General features: G+C 38.2%; 3 protein-coding genes across 8 annotated transcripts in view; 1 reads left to right on the forward strand and 2 right to left on the reverse strand.

Moving 5' to 3' along the window:
• LOC128869739 (protein crumbs) overlaps positions 1-3,938 on the reverse strand; it is a 96,543-nt gene extending 92,605 nt beyond the window's left edge. For 2 of the 4 annotated variants that reach the window (XM_054112356.1, XM_054112344.1), the window contains exon 1: positions 2,504-3,938. In XM_054112356.1, the coding sequence (XP_053968331.1) occupies positions 2,504-2,873 (370 nt within the window). In that variant the 5' untranslated portion in view covers positions 2,874-3,938. The remainder of the gene's footprint in view (positions 1-2,503) is intronic. The other 2 variants (XM_054112354.1, XM_054112348.1) reach the window with 2 other exon arrangements.
• Positions 3,939-8,492: 4,554 nt separating this feature from the next.
• LOC128869785 (hatching enzyme 1.2) lies at positions 8,493-17,906 on the forward strand. Its single transcript, XM_054112389.1, has 2 exons — positions 8,493-9,279; positions 17,775-17,906. Exons 1-2 carry the CDS (start codon positions 8,500-8,502, stop codon positions 17,865-17,867), a joined length of 873 nt encoding a protein of 290 aa, XP_053968364.1. The 5' UTR covers positions 8,493-8,499; the 3' UTR covers positions 17,868-17,906.
• A 76-nt stretch (positions 17,907-17,982) lies between these two features.
• LOC128869765 (uridine-cytidine kinase) overlaps positions 17,983-18,986 on the reverse strand; it is a 33,146-nt gene continuing 32,142 nt past the window's right edge. For 2 of the 3 annotated variants that reach the window (XM_054112380.1, XM_054112377.1), the window contains exon 8: positions 17,983-18,224. In XM_054112380.1, the coding sequence (XP_053968355.1) occupies positions 18,118-18,224 (107 nt within the window). In that variant the 3' untranslated portion in view covers positions 17,983-18,117. The remainder of the gene's footprint in view (positions 18,225-18,986) is intronic. The other variant, XR_008455363.1, reaches the window with a different exon arrangement.

Here is an 18,986-nt window from a genome sequence, read left to right on the forward strand (position 1 = left end):
GCGCCGCATTGTGGTTTCACTGACGCCAAAATGCTGAGCGCGACGACGATACGACACTGTTGGCTCTTGAGCAACGCTCTCCCTCACTGCTTCAACAAGTTCACTGGAACGTCTTGCCCTCTGATGAACGACATGTTGACGATCTCCTACTGTCCTGTGCTCAAAAAAATTCGACACCAAACGACGAATAGTATTGTTACCTATGATATCAAGTTACCGATTATTAAGGCGAATAGAATACAGAAGATGGCGTTTTCCGAAAGCCACTACTTTAATTGCGGCTGACGTACCTATTTGTGCATTGTCTATGTAGACAGGCAAATTACTTTTGCAAAATTCGATTAAATTCGGAACATTTTATAATTAAAGTTGAGAGTTCCATGCTCCCCGCAATACCCTTGGATGAATTGAAAGGTGCCTTAAGTTATTTTGTAAACCGCCCTAGTATGTATAAGTGTTTCATGTCTCCTCACTCAACGCACAATTAAACTGAGTAAGTTTAATTTCCTTCGGAACACTTCGGGGCAAATATGTGGGAACATAAGAAATAATAATGAAATAAATTAAACTAAATTAAAAAATAAAATCCATATTGTCTCGATTTAAAGAGAGCGTGTTTGAAAGGCCCTACAACAAGAGAAAATAATAACCACATGCAACACGTCAGCAATTCCTGTAAACCTGTAAATTACTAAAGTTCCAGAAACAGCCTAGAAAATGATTTTTGCACATTTTATTTTGTTATAACATTTTGATAATTTTTTTGCAAAAAGTAGGTTACATTACAGCAAAAATTATGCAACTTATATTTAGTTTCAAATTTTTAAACTTTTTTAAAAATGAAAAAAAAAGTTCATAGAAGTTCCAAACCATTTAGTCAGAACTTTAGAAAAATTCTGAATATGCAGTTTTATAGCCCCTTCAAACTAAAAGTAATAAGGTGCCATTTTAAAAAGTCTCAAAATTCGCATAAATTTTTCATAATTTGTTTTTTGTTTGTTTTTTTTCTTTTATACAAGTATAACGAATGTTCGAACTGTTTTGTACCTCCGCCCAAACAACTAAATAGTACATATATTCTAAATTAGAATGACCCAAATCGGACTATAAATGAATTTTTTTTGTTAAACACCACGATCCCAGCGGTACCTCACAGTGTAAGAAGTAGTCTGGATTGCATGTACATAAAGGGTTTTCCAATAAGAGATGTTATTCCCGTAAAAGATCAATGGTTTCGTTGCTTGTGTGGCACGTAGCGCCGACTTGTTGACAATAAACGTTGTCCAGATCAATACCATCCAATTCCGGTCATAAAAAATCCTTAATCAACTCTCGATAGCGCAATTCATTCATCGTAACTGTTGCTCCAGCTTCATTTTCAAACAAGTAAGGTCCAATGACTCCACCAGACCATAAACCGCACCAAACAGTCACACGTTGAGGATAGAGAGGCTTTTCAACAATAACTCTTGGATTTTCTGAGCCCCAGATACGACAATTTTGCTTGTTGACGAAGCCACCGAGGTGGAAATGGGCCTCAACACTCAAGATGATTTTTCGATGGAATTCCGTATCATTTTCATGCATTTCAACGACCCAATCAGCAAAGACACGACGTTGTTGATGATCGGCCGGCTTAAGTTCTTGTGTTAACTGGACTTTATAAGCCGTAAGACCCAAATCTTTATGCAAAATACGGTGTAATGACGTTTGTGGAATGCCTAATTCCAAAGAACGACGATGAATGCACAAATCTGGGTTTTCTTCAACACTACAATAGCTATATTTTCGGCTGTTATTGAGTAACTTGACCGGGTTATATTCCTCACATCACTAACTTGTCGCAACAGCTCGAATTTTTTCGCCAATTTCTGTATTGCGGTCCGACAAAGTGCTTCACGATGGCCCAAAAATGTTCGAGTTCGACGAACCGTCTCTGCCAAATATTCACAACTTTTATAGTGAAATTGAATAATTTCAATGCGTTGTTTAAGCGTGTATCGTTCCATTTTTATTAATGGCGTAGTTTCTAATTGTCAGATATCAAAAAATTACAGCTTCAAAAGTGGCATCTACCGAAATAGCGGGCTATTCAAAATAACACCTGTTATTGGAAAACCCTTTATATCGATACATACTGCATACTAAAACGAGCACTAAGAAGGGGGTAGTTCAAATCGGTTAGGGTCACTATGTATAATATATGCAGGTAGTCAAGACATAAAATAAAACATTGAGTTTTGTTAGGTGAGAATAAACATGCGAACTTAGGAAATGACTTTGCAGTATCGCATAAAAAATTCTTAAGTTTAGTAAGTTTATGTGTTGTTGGTATGGTATAAGTATTTCCTTTTTTTATTTAATTTTATAGACACTTGAAATATTTCCAAATTTTTTTAATTATTGAAAACATATTTTTCTTTTCGTGTTTATAGGGATGGGGTATATGTATGTATAGAAAGACACCTTTGTATATGAATACAAATAAGACGATCACACTTACCGTGTGAGAGACAGAGTAGCAGTACCAGCATCAGGCAACGCGGTGTGAAGGATGCTGTGAGGCGGAAGGAGGGTGCCGCGAGTTGCGTTTGCGCTGCAGCTGCTACCACTGCACAAGTCATATGCTGCTGCCGCTGCTGCTGCGCTCTACTGGCTCTACTGCTTCGTTGATGCGTAACACTTTTTCCACATTGTTGCTGGACACTTTCCGTTTGCATTTTTCTTGTAAGCAATGTTGTTGTAGTTGATAGCGGCATTGCTGACGCCCCTAACAGCGGCGCAGCACTGTTGCTGTTGTTGTTGCTGCTATTGCTGTTGCTTGAAGTGTGCATTCCGATTGCGTTGATTGTGATTTTTCGTTTTAAACGCATTATGCACTCTTTGTTGTTGCCTTTTTTTAAATTTAATTTTACTATTTCTCGTTAACTACGGTGATAGCGGTTGATATTGTTGAGCTGCTTTTATTCCTCTGTATATTATTTTGTATTCTTTTGTTTCAACTTTTTTTCCAATACGTCGATTGAAATGAGCAAATGAGCGCACAAAGGCATCACACAAATAACAGTCTTATAAAAGAAAAATGAATGTGTCAAAAACCAGAAGTAACAAACAAATTTTAACAACACTTGTTAAATACCACAGTGGTGATAAATTTAAATTCACATAAAAATTATTTATGCGCGACGTACAAAATAGTTGAAAATTCAATATTTACTCTCTTACATACTTTGTGTACGTACAATTAAATCAGCTCATGCATTGAGAAGGCACTGTAAACTGGTTTGTTTTTATTGTAGTGGTTTTCCAATAAGCTCTTGTTGTTATTGCTGCTGCCTTTTAACTTGGTTTTAAAACATATTTCGCCTCGTACAACAGCAAAAAGTGGCAGCGAATTCGTTAAATGAATGACTGCCGGACGTCTATGAGAATTTTTTTTTTTTACTAGCAGTTCATTACATACTCCGTGTATTAATATTTACACACTCTTCTTCGTTTTCCGAATAACAATTACTTTTTTTCTCTAATTATTCTTTTAATAACATTCCTCACATTCCAATTAAATTATCTTTTTATAAATTAGCTAACTATTCATTTACTTTACTCGTAGATACTGAAAATTTTCGTAGTATTTGCTTTTTCATTTATTAAATTTACACCTTTCCGTTTGTGGCCATTTCATTCGCACTGGCCCAAATCACTATACATCCATTTCATACTGTACGCTTGCTCACTGCCATTGCACAAAACCAACATCACTCACTACTACTACACAATGCCAGTCTCACACTACACACACACACGAACGCGCACTAACCGCCACAATAGCCGTCAACAGCAGCGAATTCTCTCAACCGTTACTGCACCAGCACTTCTTCAACAACGTCCGACAGGTTCGAGAATGAAAACGTAACTGAAGTTACAGGTTGTCGTGCTGCACTAAGTCTCGCGGACTTCCACCAATACAGTCCGACGTTCACATTCTGCCGTACGAAAACGAGATAACACTAAAGTTAAGTTGTTGTCAAGACTCTCTTGTTAGTAAGCTATTAGGCAAGTTAGTACGCGACTAATAGTAAACACTCAGCTAGCTCTTGAGCTAGCATAGGTAAAAATGGCAAGCCGGCAAATAATCAAATGGAGAAGAGGAAAAACCGATTGTGCGCAAAAGCCGCTGAACGAGTGTGCAAATGAGTGCGGCATACAGGTAAAGGTAGCGTATACAGGTATACACAATTAGTAATGTGGCTTATTGTCAGATTGTCTAATTTGAAAGAAGTTAGTTGGTTGGTTGCTGTCTTGGCTAACGCTGGTTGATCGGTTGTGCACTTCTTTTGACGGATGTACAGTGGTGGCGAAATACATATATACGTAACTCAAAATTGTAAATCATTATATTTCTTAATAACTGGCACTGAAAGCATCTTAAGTGCTTTGGTTTATTGGTTATGCGTTAATTGGCGTCAATTAGAAACACAGAGTGAAGGCAAGTTCTTGGTCCACTTGGACTTTATAATGCAGACGAAGTCCACCACTTGCAGGTATCACATTTAACATTCGTACGACATAATCTAGTCTGTTGAGCTGAGTTGCTGTAAAGCTCATCGTTATATCGCTTTTGATATGCTCCGTCACCAGTAAACCTTCCTTTCAAACACTCATCCCATTGGTTATTGTCACCGGAAATACTTGTACGCTATAGGAGGAGAAGTGATGAGAGGCTCATAAAGTGAAGTTTTTGTTCATTGGGAGAGGACTTAATCGGGTGGCACGAGTGCGTCTCCGTGTGACTCCGATCGCATACAAATGAATGCTTGGAAAGGGCAGAGCTAATAGTTGCTTAGGTTGCTTAGACACCGATATCAGTATGATTAGTATACACCATTAATAATCCATTAGTAACATCACCATTAAAGGTTTTGAGTAAGTCACAACGATCTTCGAGGTGTGGTATAAAAACAAAATACGGTGTGTGCCAGAAGAAAGAAACCGCGATTATTCATGAAGTATAAAAGATATATATACAATTTGTTTTTACGTGAAAGTATGTACAAGACTACGAGTCCCAATTACTCAATAAGCCGTGTAGTCTCCATCGTTGTTGAGTATAGTCTGGCATCTTCTTCATGCTTTGAACCAGCTTTTCTGCGTAGCTCGTCGACAAACAGGACTAGATTTTGCTAACTGACGCACGAGTTGCTTAAATCATGGACTGGACTTCCGGCAGGATGCGTTTTCATAGTTCCATACACATTTTCAATGGGGTTGGCGTCTTGGGACTGGGAAGGACAGTCCATTCCTGTGACGCCATTTTCTTGTTTTGTTATTCCTCAATGTGTTTTTCTGAGAGCAGTGGTTTTGATGGTGTGGGACGGTGGGATATATTCGCCTCCTTCAGTCGTCGTTCGATGGTGTTGATACTCATATCTATTCCTTATTTAGCAAGAACTGATCGTGCTTGACGTAGTCACAAAGAAGGGTCCCGCTTAAAAAGTTGGACGATCACTTTATCTTGCCTTTTTGTCATCACTCGCTTCAAAAGCAACAAACTTTTTTGATTTTTTAATCACTGTTGCAGCCGCGGCGTAAGATAATTTTGGCCAATTCGATTGCGTGTATAAAAATACCGCCTCAAAACGCTTCGCGTACTTCTCACTCATTTTTGTTTGGGTGCGTTTACGGGAAAGTTTCGAACGACACTAACTTGAGTTAGCACTGGCGCCGTAGTCCTTGAGTGGGACTATTACGCAGCAAAAAGCAGAACGAAATATATCTGGAAGTTACAAGAAAAAAACCGGTTCTTTTCTTCTCACACAGACTGAAATACTAGTTTCGCAGAAGTGGGCACGAGTTTCACTCGACTTTTGTGGTATGAGTCTTGATGTTCTTCTAGGAATTAGTAGCCCCAAAGTTTTTTACCATTATCAAATATTTAAAGACTTCTGTGAAAAGTATTTTGATAACAGAAGTGGACAGCGAAATATATTTAAATTGTTGGTTTCATTTGAAAAAGAACGACAGATTTTTATATTATCCTTAATCGTTCTATCCAAGATCACTTTGAAGGGACCTAAGAAATAGTTCTAAAAGCTTGCCAGAACCTATTATCAGAAATTCATATTTTCCGTTGGATATATTTGGAGGCATTCACCACCCTGGCAGTTTTGCGATTAAATCATGATCAACGGATGCGTTAACAGTGATCTTGAAATAATCGCCATATAACTCCACATCTGCGAAACTACCAGAAAAAACTTTCAGGTGAAGATTCCTTCTAGGAGCTGCAAGAAAGAAGACAGAGAAAAATTCCATTACCATCTACACCGCTGTTTTCAAAAGGGATCAGGATACTCCAGGGATAAAAAGCGACTGCAGAAAATTGAGAAACAACTGCAAAGTAAACAAAAACATGCATCTTTTAAGGTGGCATTGGCGCACGCTTGTCGTTATCGTCATTATAGCCAAGCATTGCAAGTCGGTGTTGAGCTCGGCGGACGAATCAATAGGCATCTCACGCGGTTGGGCTTCTGATCATGTGAATGGACACCGTAAAGAGAGGGCTGACGAATTGGCCAGAACCAGAACCTTTCCTAACGCGTCCGAAGCTGTGACAGTAAATTATTCATTGGGAGTTATGAAAATAGAACTACATTTGAAGTTAACATCAATGGCTAAATCAATAAGCAGATAAAACAAATCTTTTCAGACCAATATTTGAGGTTGAACCATGGCACATTGACAGTTAAATATGATTCCCACACAATACTCGGTGCAGCAGCTAAGCGCCAGGACTATTGTGAAACTGTTATTCCCTTTAGATGTCAGTGTTAAACCTTGATGCACTGTCGACGTCTGACACTAGGCTGCTAGAATGCTTCCGAGCAAAGTCTAAAGGAGTTATCCAATTGTACTTGATGAATAAGTGATTAGGAAATAAAATGAAATCATGACAACTTGATATGGCAGGTGTTCCAAGAGAACGCGTGTCAAAATGCCGATTCACATGTTAATTGGGTCCTGAGCTAGGTATGACTACCAACCAGAATGAAACGAAATAACTTTCACGAAAGTTTTAAAATCACCTATTGTGTGGTTGAGAATCTATGCGTAAAATTCTCCAACTTTCATGACAAATACAATTTCAAAGCACAAATGAATTTTCACCGTAAACGACAAGAATGTTAGAGTACAAGATTACTCAAATTGAAGTAGAAAAATTAGCATTACTTTACCGTGACGTAAATGCAATTGAAATCAAACTACTGTGGAGGCCAGTCAATATATTTGTACCTGAAATTATTTGGCCATCAAATTGGCAGCTACCAAGTGACAAAAAATCCCTTAAAAAATACTCCGGTTCAAGTTAGGTGACTGCCACTCTCCAGGGAGGGAATAGAATGGGCCTAATTAGACGGGGAAGAGCATTGTGTTACCTAAACTGAAATATCTTGCTCTAATTCCGAATGTGCTGAAACCACGTCTTCTCTCTAATAAAATATGAATTATTGCTAATGGAGGATTCTAAATCTAAAGATATACGAAGAAATAAGAGTACGGAAAGTGGTGCCATATTCTGGCAAAATCGGTTTAATGCTCTCGATTTCCTTCTCGATCCTACAACTGCAACAGAAATCATTTGGGGGAAAACGTCAAACAAATATAGCACTAATAAAAGCTCGATCGAGGTAGATGAGTGACCTGGATCTGTTTCCATCCGTTTTCGGTTAGACCTGTCTAGTTACCCCTCTTATGAGCACAAGTGGACTTCGTCATTCATCACCTGAGCTTACTGGAACATAAAGGGATAGCCACATGCTAAGCAGAGTTGTTTAATTTAAAATCAGTTCCCTTTATAGTCAGCTTTTCTGCCCTTCAGTTTCCAGGAATGTCTCTGTGTTCAGACACTCAGACAACATTCGTGTTGTACTGCTTAGCCAGCTCATTGAGAATAGCTTGCCATTTAATTGCTACTTTGGAGGAAGTGTCATGGCACTGTAGAGATTTTATGGCACCGGCAAAGTAGCCGTGGGCTTAGGTTCAGCTGCAGCACTTCTGAGTGCGCCCACAGCCGCCCTTTTTATTCAAGAAATTATCCCACATACATATGCGGCGAAACAAAAATCAATCCTCATTTCTATTTTTGTGAAATTTTGCATTACATTTGTATGCGCGTAATTATATACATACTTATACAATATTTTAAAGTATAATTATATGCGGGCAGTATATACATAAATGCGTAGATATGTATGTACTAGCAGCAATGCAAAAGTGTATCAGAACGTAAATGCTTCCGGCTTAGAGCTTCAAGGCAATAAAATTTGCTTGTTAATGTTCCTGAAAATTTATGGCATACCCTATGTAACGGTTTTTGTAATACGTCAAAGTCAGCTACAAATAAGCAGAAATATTCTTGTCAACCCCTCGACGATTTCAGCCAATATAAAAGTAGCAACTTTTGTGCCAAACTTCAGTCTTAACTTCAGCTTTCCTACAGTAATGCTAATTTTTTATGCAATCGGATTTTTAAAATTTTTCACTACGCTTTTACAAGGTGCGCCAGCCCAAAATGATGTAACGGAAACCGTTATCGATAAGAGTGACCTGATAAACCTTACCCATGTTGGTGCACACATTTTCGGCAAACCTCACTGGGTGCCCAGCGAAATACTCACACAGTTCGAAGAAAACTCAACGCTGAATCCTGAAGAAGTCGGTCCATATCTGGAGGGTGACATGCTTGTGCCATATGAGCAAACATTTTATTTTCGCAATGGACTCATAGCATACAGTACCCGCTGGCCTGGTGCTGTTGTGCCATACATCATACAAGGCGATTTCAATGAAAAAGAGCTGGCTAGAATCACGCACGCCTTTCACGAGTATCACAACAAAACATGCGTACGCTTCAAACCACGCACTTACGAGCCCGATTATCTTGTGATCACAAATCATAAAACTGGCTGTTGGTCGAGTGTGGGTCGTCTGGGTGGTCGACAGGAGGTGAATTTGCAGACTCCACACTGTTTCCACAATTACGGTACTTCGATGCATGAACTCATGCATTCACTCGGCTTCATGCACGAACAGAATCGGCCTGATCGCGATAATTACATTCGTGTGCTGCGTCAGAACGTTAAGAAAGGCATGCTGGGAAATTTCGCGAAGGGTTCGCCGAAGGAACTGCATCACTTCGGTGTTTCATATGATTATGCGAGTGTAATGCATTATTCCAAGACCAGCTTTTCGAAGAACGGGCAACCCACCATTGAAGCGCTAGTAAGTATGAAAATAAACACAATTTCGTTGTTCACAAATAAAAGTGGGGTGTAGTGCAACTGAATGAAGTTAAAGTATCCCAAATAACAACAAATATGCTGCATAACTCCAACGCTATGCCCAGTGAATCTTTACGTACTGAAATCATCGAGTTCCACAGAAAATGCAAGGAATATAGTGTGAGTATAGTAAATCTTTGCTAGATGTTTAAAAGAGCTTATCAACCCAAAACGATCTTAGTCCGGAGCTCAGCTCACCTATTATCTTCCTCATCATACTCGCGCCACTTTCTTTCTAAGTTTTTTTTTTCTTGTGTAAAGTAAAGTGGAACTAGTCTTCTTACCCATAGGCGTACACCTCAATCTCGCGAAAAGGAGCTCCTTGACGTTACTCAGGATAAAAAGCTTAACTGCGAGGGGACTTCTATATATATAGTATAGCGCCACTAAACCCCTCTACATACCGATCCTTAGACGTATTCTTTCAACTTGTGTGGTCGTATAGCGGCCCACCTAGAAACGAGTGGCTAAACCCAACTAATTTTCTAAGACACACAGATTTAGTATGATCTTCATAAATTAGACGTTCAGAACCACATCGAATGCGCGTATTTAAAAGTACTGCCTCTAAAGCTTTCAGCATGTCAGATAGCATGGAGAGAAACTGTATAGCAGATAAGTTTGAAAAGACAACGTACGACTCAGAAATTGCTTCCTCAAAAACAAACAAAAAAAAAAAAAACGGATTGGTGTGCCGTTAGCTATTTTAAATGACTACTTATAAGCAAATTTTAGAAGGAAAGCTGCTGAAATATTGTAGCAAGCTTGTCATATATCAAAACGAACCTGGCCGAAACTATCTAGATCCGAAATGAACCTGAGATGTGAGAGAGAGAGGATAATGTATTGTGCGACCTGAGTGGCCACAGCGCAATAAGTAAGCATGAAGAATGGCTAGACGTGCCTTTCCGAAGATGCTGCACAAGCTGCAAAAGCGATATGGAGGAAAAATGATCTTTCACCTCCGAAATAGACTTCGGCAACTCCGGTGTCTATTCCTAGACACTCTACAGCAGGTGGCGGTGTCTGACTGAAATATACTGATGGGATTTATCAGATACCGGATAATTCTATAAGGACTGTTGTTCAATTGTGGTACCCTAACGGTTTGCCAACTCCGGCTTAAGAGAGCGTAATGTTATTAACGCCTTTGGATAAAAAGGGTTCCAATCTTGAATGTGAGATGGTTATTAGAGCTCCATATGGTTAGGCACAAAACTAAGCAGTCAAAGTAGGTGGTGGCAAAGTCAGTATTTACAGTTTTCTGTAATTTAATATCATTCACACCATTTGCTCCAATCTGTTAAAAAACAATATCTATGTACAATTGGGATAAAAATGAAAGGCGGCTTTGAATTAAAATTTTACACTCTTCATTTATTTTTCCAAATGCATTTCCACGCCTTACACCTTATCAAACTTATACCACTTCCACAAAATACAGTTATAACATTACATTTAGCCTAAACAAAGTATATTTTTCTGAATCGATATACCAGCCAAGTTTAAACTTGAAGGTCACTCTATTAGGTTAGGTTGAAATGGGCGACTTAAAGTTACGGTCCATAGTGATGCCAGATTAAGTTCATTAGTTACGTGTTTTGAATTTTTATTGCGAATTTAAGGAGCCTTCTTCTTCTTATTCTTCTTAGCATCACAGTCCTCTGTAAAGCATTGCTTCATTTACAACCTTTCGCCACCCGTCTCTATCTAAGGCTACCTCCTTCTACCGCCGCACGTTCAGTTATGCATGGTCATCTTCAACGTCTTGAAGCCATTTCTTTCTCGGGCGTCGTCTTCTGCGGTCTCCAACAGAGCGAAATTCAACTGCCTTTCGAGTTGTTCTCTTCTTGGGCATTCTAAACACTTGCTCAAGCCATCTTATCCTCTGAGATTTTATAAATCTTATCACAGTTTCGGTTTTTGCTAAGAGTTCCAGCTTATGATAATATCTTATTCGATAAGTGCCGTCCAGCAGTCTGATTGTTCCAAAAATTTTCTTTCAAAAACCATAGGTAAGCACAGGGCATATCAAGGTTTTGTATATCCTTAACTTTTGCATGCGAGAGAACAATTTTGTATTAAGCAGTTTCAAATTAGAGTAATAAGGCTAAAACAATGTCACTAATTGTCAATAGCATATCCTTATTGGCTGATGTTTCGATACCCATTTAGGTAAATTCTTGCACACTCTCGAATGCGTAGTCTCCGATCAGCAAGTTATCGTGAATTAAACTGGAGCTGGACCGGACAATAAGCTTCGTTTTTTCTGTATTAATTCTTAGGCCAGTATATCATACTATTTTTTCAAATTTTTTAAATGCACTTCACTCCAAATGTAATTCACTCCTGCTTTTCGCCATGATAGGTATATAATCAGCATACGCATAAAGCTGGAACGGCTTGTTGCATATAGTCCCATTTGGATTTAGTTCGGTAATTGCTGCGTGCAGGACCAGGTTGAATATAAATGTTGATAAAACGTCTCCTTGTTTAACTCCCGATATAATGGGAAATGATTCAGAACACTCCTTACACAATAACCTTCGCCGTGGTATTTGTAAGCGACATAATAGAAAGATCTATTAGCTTTAGCGGGATGCCTCCAATCTGCAGCATTTCCAACTTACTGCTGCGATATCTTCCAATTCATCAAACTGTGGTGCCTCCAGATATTTTAAGCGTGCTTTGAATAACGCAAGACATTCGCAAGGAGATGGTGTACAGTTTCCCTTGCTCGCTACATATCCTGCATTCCTTTCAGTCCGAGATTCCTATTTTATAAGCATACGCTGCTACAGGGCTATGTCCCGTTGGCACGCCTATCATAATTCTACAATCTATTATTGTTAGTGATAGTATAAGCCGACTGTGACTGTCACGCTGACACATGATCTTAGTTTTCCCTCAAGTGGTCAATCTCTCCCATCTTGTCCTGAACTTTCGGATTCTGCTTTCGTCTAGTTCGTTGTGTAATACTCCAATTGACTTTGGTATTTCGTTGACTAAGCCCGAGGATAGATAGACCCCGTTTTTCGTTATAATTTTGGAGTTGGTCCGAGTAGTATCCATAAATCTAACTCTGAACAGTATATCCCAGCTCCTACTCCATTAGTCATTTTAGAAGCGTCCGTATTGGAGTTATTCGTATTGCGTTTGGAGCTAAAGCCCGTACGCCATCCTTCTTTTCCGATAGTAATCTTGAACATTTTTGCCCTTTAAAAACCGCAGCCATATTTACTATGTCCATAGGACCTGTATGAGAGTTCATTTACGGCAGATTCCGCTGCAAGGTTCTCTCCAATAAAAGGGCCGCCGGTCGAGTCGTTCTTAGCACTCCCGTAATGCATAATGCAGCTAGTCATAGACGCAATGTATGTAGATTTTTTAGTCACGGTCCATCATACCAGAGTACTATAGAGTTTATGAGTATTGGTCTGACCAGTGATAAGCAACACTAATGTATCAGAGAGGGGGATATACCCCACGCTGTCCCAAGCATCCTTATAAATGCATAGAGGGCGTTATTGGTCTTTTTCACCCTTAGCTCTACATATCGGTTCCACAGTAGCTTGCTGTTTAGCACTACCCCAAGGTATTTTGTGTGTTGTTTGAGAGTAAGTGCCGCGTCGTTTAGTATTTGGGGCGTCCACCGTGGAATCTTAAACTTTCTTGTTAACAGTATCGTATCCGTTTTGGCCGCATTTAAACCAAGTCCTGCCTGATCTGCTCATTCCTGAACCGATCTGAGAGTATTTGTCATGATGTTACTGATGGTGCTAAGGTATGTCACCGTTACTACTAAGGTCAGTCTATTAGGTCACAGTATTCTTACTACGAGTATGTCCACTTTCTTCTTCTTTATTTGCAAATTCTTAATACAGAATGTAAGCGATCACAGTAATAAGTTGTTCATTAATTTGAATACAAATGTGAATAAATAATTCTTTCAACTGCCAATAGTCCTTAATCCTGTCCATTTTCTTATGTTACGTAGCCAAGACATTTGCCTCCTTTCAATTCCTCGTTTGCCCTCGATTTTACCTTGCACAATCAGCTGCAACAACTCATATTTAGGACCACGTATAATAAGACCAAAATATCCGGTTTTGCGGCGCTTTATCGTTAATAACAGCTCTCTATTCGTTCCAAGTTTCGTTAAGCCTTCTTTGTTACTAACTTATTCTGTCCACCTAACTTACGATGTCCACATCTCAAACGCTTCTAATTTATTCACAATCGTAACCTTTAGTGGCCATGCCTCCACACCGTACTACAAAACAGACCACACGTAATATTTAAGGTACCATAGACTTTATTGGAAAGAACTTTCCTGTAATAAAGGGTGTTTTTTTAGAGGTTAGGTTTTCAAGTTGGCACTACTTTTTTCGTAGATGGTCTTTTTGACAGCTGTCACTTGATTTATGCTCAGCTTGGTTTGCCATTTCATAATGAATAGACGTACACCTGAACAACGTTTGCAAATCGTGCAAATTTATTACGAAAATAATGGTTCGGTTCGCGCGACGCATCGAAGAAAATTTTGTTCAGCGATGAAGCTCACTTTTGGTTGAATGGATATGTCAATAAGCAAAATTGTCGCATTTGGAGTGAACATAATCCACAAGCCATTGCTGAGACGCCGTTACATCCTCAAAAAGTCACTGTTTGGTGTGCTCTATGGGCAGAGGGAATCATTGGTCCATATTTCTTTAAAAATGAAGCCGGCCATAATGTTACAGTCAATGGAGAGCGCTATAGAGCCATGATTAATGACTTTTTCGTGCCTGAATTGGACGATGTTGATGTGGACGACCTTTGGTTCCAACAAGACGGCGCTACATGCCATACAGCCAACGCAACAATCGATTTATTGAAGGAAACTTTTGGTGAGCGCATTATCTCGCGCCGTGGACCTGTGGCGTGACCTCCAAGATCGTGCGATATAACACCGCTGGACTATTTCTTGTGGGGCTATGTGAAGTCGCTTGTCTACGCAGATAAGCCCGAGACGATTGACGCCTTGGAAGAGAATATTCGGCGCGTTATTGCTGACATACGGCCCCAATTGCTGCAAAAAGTGGTCGAAAATTGGGCCTCTCGGCTGGAATTTATTCGAGCCAGCCGCGGCGGCCACTTGCCCGAAATCATTTTTAAAACATAATGGCAAACCCTTATCTTTATAATAAAGCTAAATTCTTGGCCATAACATTAAATTATATACGTTTTATTTCATCTTGAAAACCTAACCTCTAAAAAAAACACCCTTTATAAGAAAGCTTCCCTCGCTGTTTTAATCCGACAGCAAATTTTTCTGTTTTGTCCATGTTTCGCTAAGCCAACATTCTAGGTACTTAAATCGTATGTTATTTATCATTTCGCCGTTGACTTTTATTCCTAAGCTGTCTGATGCCAAAGCTTCTTCAAATATATATTTCGAGTATAAATTGAAGAGCATTGGAGATAAAACAGATCCTTGGCGAACTCCTCTTTTGATTGAAACATCACTCGTCACATCATTTGCCTTAAAATGTCAAATAGTTTTGTGTGCAGTAGGTTATCGAAAGCCAATGAAGCATATAAAAATATCTTTCTGGACGTCTTTACAGTTTTGTACTAGGGTTTGAAGGCTGCACAAAGCTTCACGCGCTCCCATAGCTTGTTTAAATCCAAATTGTATGCGACCCATTGATTGTTCGCATTTTGTAAATAAATGATTGTGAAGGATCTTAAGGAATATTCTTAAGCTATGACTCATTAAACTAATCGATAATCATCGCATTTGTTAGCTCTGGATTTTTTAGGTAACGGCACGAAGGTTGACTGCAGCCACTGCTTTGGATATACACATTTATTAAATATTTGAACCATAATTCCTATATTTTCTTCATTTACAAGTTTATAGAATTCAGCTGGAATTTCATCCGGTCTGAGGGATTTTTTATTTTTTGCAGAATTTATTGTTTTTAACACCTCTTCTTTTGCTATGCTTTGTCCCGACAATATATCATTTTTAATGTTGAAATCGAAGTCTTGCCTACATTCATCATTAAATAAACCCTTCCCATATTTTTCCCATGTAGTTTTTACTTCTTTTTGCCCTGAATTTATTTCATTTCTATCGTTCGTATATAGTATATTAATAGAGGGTTACCGGCCGTTTTTGAGATATTCAATTTTGAAAAACATTGTAAAAAAAAAAGAGGTTGTCTGTAAAGTCGGTTTACTGACGATAGTTTAACGTGACAACGTCATAAGAAAATATTGATGGAATGGTTGCAATTTTCAAAACAAAATTTTAATTTTATTTGTTTGATAGATATTTTGTATGGATATAGAGGAGGAGGTAAATGGAATTGCAATGGAATAGGTCAAGTTACATTTACACAAACGTGAAAAATGACGAAACATTTATCAAATTCATGAAAGATATCTTCAATTTCGATTGTGCATCAGACGTTAATAAGTCAACAACATTAAGAGGCACCATCATCGATTTGCCTTTTTCAAGACACTTTACACTCGAAACACTCCCTTTCATTTCCTACTTTTTCTATCATCGTCCTATTCTCAACAGAGAAATGGTTCATTACCATGCACACAGCAAGAAGGCATATGCAAATACAAGTATGTGAATTTATATACCAATGCACATATACATACATATATATGCTCACTCAAGTAGGACAGAGCCAGATGTCGAACGTTGCCGAACGCGGGGGCCGATTGTGCTCTTTGTCGTTCGTTGCACATTGCAGTTCAAGCACATTAGCTTACATTTGCTTGCGTACGGAATAGATTCGTATATTTGACTTGTATGCATCTTTACATATAAAGCGTTTTTCAGTAAGAGCGCTTCAACTTTTTTTTTGAACAAAACACAAACGGTTTGACTTTTTTAACTAATTTTTTTTTTATTATCGAGTTTGAACATATACATTTAAGTATGAAATTCGATTTCTTTTGCATGACCACCGCGTGCACGTTTTACGAAGTCCAATCGTTGAACCCAATTTTCGACCACTCTTTTGCATAAATCGGCCGAAAATCCAGCAATTTCGCGTTCAATATTGGCTCTGAGCTCACAAATCGTCGCCGGCTTGCTACTGTAGACCAATGACTTCACATAACCCCAAAGAAAATAGTCTATAGGCGTCAAATCACATCAATAATGCGCTCATCGAACTTACTCTTCAACAAATCAATTGTGGCGTGTGCTGTGTGGCTTGTGGCCCCGTCCTGTTGAAACCACATATCGTCTAAGTCCATACCATTCAATTGCGGCCAAAAATAATCGTTTATAATGTCGCGGTATCGATTTCCATTCACAGTAACGTGGCGATCGTTCTCGTCAACGAAAAAATATGGGCCAATTACGCCGCCGGCATGTAAACCGTACCAAACAGTGATTTTTTCGGGATGCAACGGTGCCTCATGAATCACGTGTGGATTGCTTTCTGCCTAGTAACGCATATTTTGCTTGTTGACAAAGCCATTGAGCCAAAAGGGAGCTTCATCACTGAAGATGATTTTTCGACTTTAAACTTTCTTAACAGAACACGCATTTTTATAATGAAATTCAATGATTTGCAAGCGTTGCTCAAGTGTGTAGCGTTCCATGATGAAATGTATACTAATGAAGTTTACAAATGACAAGCGAAAAATAAAAAATATTGCGTCGTTCGCCCTCCCTATCGGAAAAAAGTTGAAGCGCACCTATTTAAAAACGCCTTAGATTTGTTCTTTTTGAAAATTGCGCGAAATTGTATATGTATATGCATGTTTATATACATATATTAGTATACAACATATCTTATAAGGTATATGGTAAATATTACCATACATTTTTTCCTTCATATATAATAAAAAAATTAATAATAATAACATTAAAACAACAGGTATTATTAACAAACTTGGTTTTATTTTAAATTCTCCAAGTAAATCAAATTAAAAATAATCAATAAGAAGGCATATGCAAATACAAATACGTGAATTTATATATGTACATATGCGCATATACATACATATATACGCTCACTTAAGTAGGAGAGAGCAAGAGGTCGAACGTTTCCATTCGTTTGCTTTGTCGTTCGTTCCGCGCTTTCGCTTGCAGTTCATTCAAGGTAACGACAATGAGCAAGGTAACAGCAAATGAGCAAGGTAACGGCAATGAGCAAGGTAACGGCAAATAAGCAAGGTAACGACAAATGAGCAAGGTAACGATAAATGAGCAAGGCAACGACAAATGAGCAAGGTAACACTAATGAGCAAGGTAACGACACATTTTTTCGTGCGTGCAGCCGGCTAAATCGAATTATAAGACGTCAAAATATTTGATATAGGAGTTTTCGGGTAGCCCTGCGGTTTTGCTTAGCTTTTCTGAATTGGTTTGAATTTTCCTTTTTTACAATTTTTTCTTTTTCTAAATCATTACAGAAAAACACTAAAGAGGCGCTATTGATGGGCCAACGTAAAGGTTTCTCCAAAGGTGACGTAGCCAAATTGAATGCGATGTATAAATGTGTGTGAGGCATAGAAAAATAAGAATAAGATGACAACTGTTTCTTATATTAAAATATGGCTTTATTACATTTCTATTACTACAATGAAAAGTTTCAAATAAACGATGGTAACATTATTCTTTTAAACAATTGTCTCATTAATATTTAAATTCTGTTTTAGGCATTAAAAAGGCATTACTCTTTTTTTAATAAACTGAATTCTTTACTTTGCCTTTACTTATTGTTAAGATATGCTTTGCTTTCTACCGTGAACTCCTCTAATGTTGCGTGATATTCTTCTGTTTGCCAAAGTAGACATTATCCTTCACGGTGAGTTCGTTGCAGAGCGATGAGTAACGGCGTATGGCCATAAACGAATCGGGATCTTTATGGCGATTGGGGAATACGGAAAGTAATTGTAATTAATAAATGTGTATGTCGGTATAACAAAATAGACAATATGCACTTAAATACATAGGTATATATGTACTATATTATATAATCATCACTACTAAACATTTATTAAGAGGCACAACTGGAAAAATTCTTGAAAAGCCGATATGTTTTTTGGATTTTGGAAATCAAAAAACATCTCAGTTGTGATTTTCAGAAGCTTGGCTCAAATTTTAAAACTTGGGCGCCAACTTGCGTTCGCCATTTTGAATTTTGAAAAACTGGCATCGGATTTATAATCAGCGACGCCAAATACCCCTGAGTAGTCTTTTTTGTGAGCTCAGCTCAATGCAAATTAATAATGCGATCGCTTCGGTCGTTATCACTGGGCTTTATAACCTATTCTTTTTACTTTATTTATTTTTTTTTAATTTTTATACAATATATGGTTTTTTATATACGAGTTTGGTAGTGTAAGATTCAAGCTTTAACAATAGTAAATACACTTGTGTGCATAATAAAAGCAGCGCGACCAAGTTATGACTATTTAATTATTTTTTTTTTATAAAAATATATTAGGTGCGCAACTAAGTTCCCGCTGTTTGTCAATAGATGCTGCCAGCAGTGTGTGCTAGTCAATTCTAACATAACCTAAACGTCATAAGCCAAGCTTAGTTATATGGTAAACAAACTGCTTCGACACACTAGTGATTTTGTTTTGGTATCATATAATTTTGGTTTTGTGAAAATATCT

Source organism: Anastrepha ludens, chromosome 2 (genome assembly GCF_028408465.1).
Source record: "Anastrepha ludens isolate Willacy chromosome 2, idAnaLude1.1, whole genome shotgun sequence".
In the NCBI taxonomy this organism is placed as follows: Eukaryota; Metazoa; Arthropoda; class Insecta; order Diptera; family Tephritidae; genus Anastrepha; species Anastrepha ludens.

Bases quoted from the DNA above. Each gene is read 5' to 3' on its own strand.
- LOC128869785 (XM_054112389.1), top strand. From the start codon at position 8,500: ATGCTAATTTTTTATGCAATCGGATTTTTAAAATTTTTCACTACGCTT. The intron at 9,280-17,774 runs GTAAGTATGAAA...AAATCATTACAG, and splicing joins AACCCACCATTGAAGCGCTA to AAAAACACTAAAGAGGCGCT.